The sequence below is a fragment of the Oncorhynchus clarkii genome, chromosome 23 (assembly GCF_045791955.1).
Source record: "Oncorhynchus clarkii lewisi isolate Uvic-CL-2024 chromosome 23, UVic_Ocla_1.0, whole genome shotgun sequence".
NCBI lineage: Eukaryota > Metazoa > Chordata > Actinopteri > Salmoniformes > Salmonidae > Oncorhynchus > Oncorhynchus clarkii.
In genome coordinates this window covers 30431845-30435355 of record NC_092169.1, presented here as the reverse complement: position 1 = coordinate 30435355, position 3511 = coordinate 30431845, and the positions used below count along the sequence as shown (strand labels likewise).

General features: G+C 42.4%; 1 protein-coding gene across 1 annotated transcript; it reads right to left on the bottom strand.

Annotated features, from left to right (window-relative positions):
• Positions 1 to 2287: 2287 nt before the first annotated feature.
• Positions 2288 to 3057, bottom strand: LOC139381722 (noggin 3). The gene has a single exon (XM_071125449.1). It carries the CDS (start codon positions 2998 to 3000, stop codon positions 2329 to 2331), a length of 672 nt encoding a protein of 223 aa, XP_070981550.1. The 5' UTR covers positions 3001 to 3057; the 3' UTR covers positions 2288 to 2328.
• Positions 3058 to 3511: the final 454 nt, after the last annotated feature.

Sequence of the window (3511 nt, the reverse complement as noted above, 5' to 3'; positions counted from 1 at the left end):
GAACATTTATCACATAAATAATTAAACAAGTTGATTGGCTGTCCTTTTCCTGTGTTATTCCAGTAAAGAGATTGGATGTCGTTCTTAGGACACTCATATTGATATAGTATAATATACTATTGATAAAGTATAACCACATACTATGTCCTCTACTTTAGTTTCAGAATCCTTGTTTGATTACTTTGGGCCGAGATTCCAATACGTCCACACATTAGCATTTCTGCTGCTGCAGAAAACTGCTGAAATTAAGAAAAAAGAGAAAATGTCTGGACGAAAGCTGGAAAACTTAAGTTGCACTTCTTTGAAATATTCAAAGGTGTGTCTGGGCTTTAGGCACCTCTTAAAGCAGGCGTACACTAAGCACACTGACATATAGACAAATACACAAGTCCCTGGCAGGCCACTAGTGTCTCTACAAATTCATCTCGCTCACCTTTCCTGAAACCACTTTTACAGTAAAATATACAGTATATTGAATTAGTAAAAGACTCCTGCAGTAGCTCTCATCAAGAGGTAGTGTAATGGAATGAAGCAGTGTTGACCAAATCAGACCAGGTCCTGCTCTTGCTTATGTTAAATGAGCAGTGCTCCTGGCTTGGGATTCGGGTGGCTTTCATATCCTTTGCTTCACACACAGTATACCTGACTTTGAACAGTCAATTCCAAAGATTCTGATTGAATGAAAGATGGGTGTGCTGTGCCCAACTTCATGGTCTTTATGCAAGAAGTCTGTAGGGGCAGATTATTGTAAATTGTAAGGGCAGATTATGGAAGAGAAAATCCCACATTCACTGAGAGTATAGTCTCTTGATATTTCATTCAATTTGTATCAGCAACAGAGGTCACAAGTCATGGTTTGAAAAAGATTGAGTGGGATTTCCCCATTGGGCATTCTCATTACACAAGCAGTTTTCTGATAGAATTCCCACTTACTGAAAGTAGTCTAGATAGTTCATTCATTTTGGAGCAGTAGCAGAGGTCGCAGGTTTGAAAAAAAGACTGCTTTCAGTGAGAGTTAATTTCTCTTCTCTCAAAACTGTCACCGGGTGAGATGAGAAACTGTCACCGGGTGTGATGAGAATGGTCATTGGGACTAAGCTGTATGTCCTTTGTTTAAATGGAACACCATCCTACCCATGTCTAGGCTATTATAGTGCAGCATGCCTCTGTCTACCAAGGGGTCTGGACCTTTCTGGAAGGTAGCCTAGTGGTTAAGAACGTTGGGTCATTAACCGAAAGGTCGCAGGTTCGAATCCCTGGGACAACTAGGTTAAACAAAACATTCTGTTGATGTGTCCTTGAACAAGACACTTAACCCTAAGTTGCTCTGGATAGGAGTGTCTGCTAAAATAAATAAAGAATGAGTTAGTGACTTTGCCATATAACTGCAGGATTGTTGGTTCAAGGCCTTTGGAGTTTAAGTTAAAACCAATGTCTTGCCATCTGCAGTTGGAGGAGAGCCACCAGGAAAAGGGCTGAGGAGAACAGGGCAAGGGAATCATCAGTGAACACAGAGATCATCTACTGAGTGGAACAAGGGAAGAGGACCAAGAGGTGCCAATATCATGTAGCTACAGGGCAGATGTTGAGTGCATAAAGGTGCCATGTGAGACATGTATACGTGTGTGGTCAGCAGCTGAATAATCAAACAGTACACTTTCCCTAAACTTTTCCTCCACAGGTCTGCATGAGCTGTAAGGCCCATTTCTTCCTGTTTTGAAACAGTCCAAAAAAAAATCTGGCAAAACTGACTGCAAATTGAGGACAAAGGAGATGTAAATCAAAGATGGAACACATTTTTCTAACAAAACAAAACTCCTTCCAAAGACTCATTTGAGTGGTTTTATTTTAACTGGCAATGACTACATGAACAGAGAATAAATAGCCTGGTAGTTACTGTTATTTTACATGGTTTACCCACAATTGTCCCTTTATTTAGTATCACAAGCTGAATTGACATTTTGGCTAATTTTGACACAGAGGTCCATAAACCACTTATTTTCTTCCCAAAGAATGGAACATATCTGTAGTCCTTCAATAACAGTATTTTAATGCTTCACAATGCGAAGTGCTCTTCTTCAGTATAAATATAAAGATACATCACATCCAAGATATGTTCAACAAATACAGTAGATGCTGGTTATATAATAATAATAATAGTGAACTTTTTACAAAGTTTGTCATCATAAAATAAAATAAGACCACATATACATAAAATATACATTCTTGCACTTGACAGTGCATATAAAAATAATCATGTAACTATGATTTTTTTTAATGAATCTTTTTAGAAATAATAACAATACAAAAAGATCATTTCAGTTTATTTCAGTTCGTGCATGAGCATTTGCACTCAGATATAATGGGGTACTGAACTGGTATCCAAGCGCATTTCAGACCTCCTTTTCTCTGCAGGCACCTCCATCGTAAGATCGTAAAATGGGCCGATTTGGCAGGTTTGCAAACCATCCCTTCAGGGACGGAACAAGAACGCTTATTGTAGCAGCTCCCCACCTTCACGTAGCGCGGCCAGAATCTGTTCCCGAGGTCGTTCCATGTATAAACAACTGGACAGAAGGCGTAAGACCACAGCCACAGTTGCAGCCTTCTTCTAAGTTTTTTACTGGGCTTGTGCTTCTTGCCGTGCTGGATCTCAAACTCCATGGCTTTGATCTCCTTGGGCATCGCGCCGGACGGCTTCTGACGTATCTCCGAGTCGCTCAGGTCCTCGTTGCCCGAGTACTTGTCCTCTGGCGGGGTAATGGACATGAAGTGTGGGTCGAAGTGACTACCCAGGGTGGATCTGAGTTCGGTCTCGTTCAGGTCCCGTTCTTTTGGATCCAGGACAGGGTCTGGGTCCTCTTTGAGCTCCACTATGGGGAGAGTGTCGCTGGGGATGGGACGGAGGAGGTAGTAGTGTTGGCACATGACCTCCTCAATTCTTAACCCGAGGGACAGAACCAGCATGGACATGGCCAGAAAATAGTACGAGTTATCCATATCTCAAGTAACAATAGTTCCAATTTATATATAGAATATAAAAGTCTAATCCTTAGAGGTTTGAAATTATCATCCGTTTTCCCCCGAGGGGGAGAGGTTGCGTGTGGATAAGTCACGATGCGCCCCGTAGTCCAGCGCACGTCGTCACGCACGCGCTCGACCCGGTGATCACGTCGTCACGCACGCACCCGGTGATCTGTTTAACTCCACGAAAAACTTGCTCTCAGAAAGTTTCAGCTGGCTGGAGCCTATTCACCATAGCAACCGGCAACTGCAGTCAGAGAGGAAAGTTGACGCGCTGAGCCAGTGGAGAGTTTCGCTGCGTAACTTGAGTCCATGACACGCGTCTAACTGGTTAGAATGAAGTCCTTCACTTTAACAAGACGGCAAAACGCACTTTCAAAGCACTTTCAACGAAAAGGTTGAACCATACCCATTAGTGTCAGAAGCATGAACCGACTTGGCTGCATTTCCCCTGGGCTTTCCCGTGCATAAAATGCGTCAGGTCCTG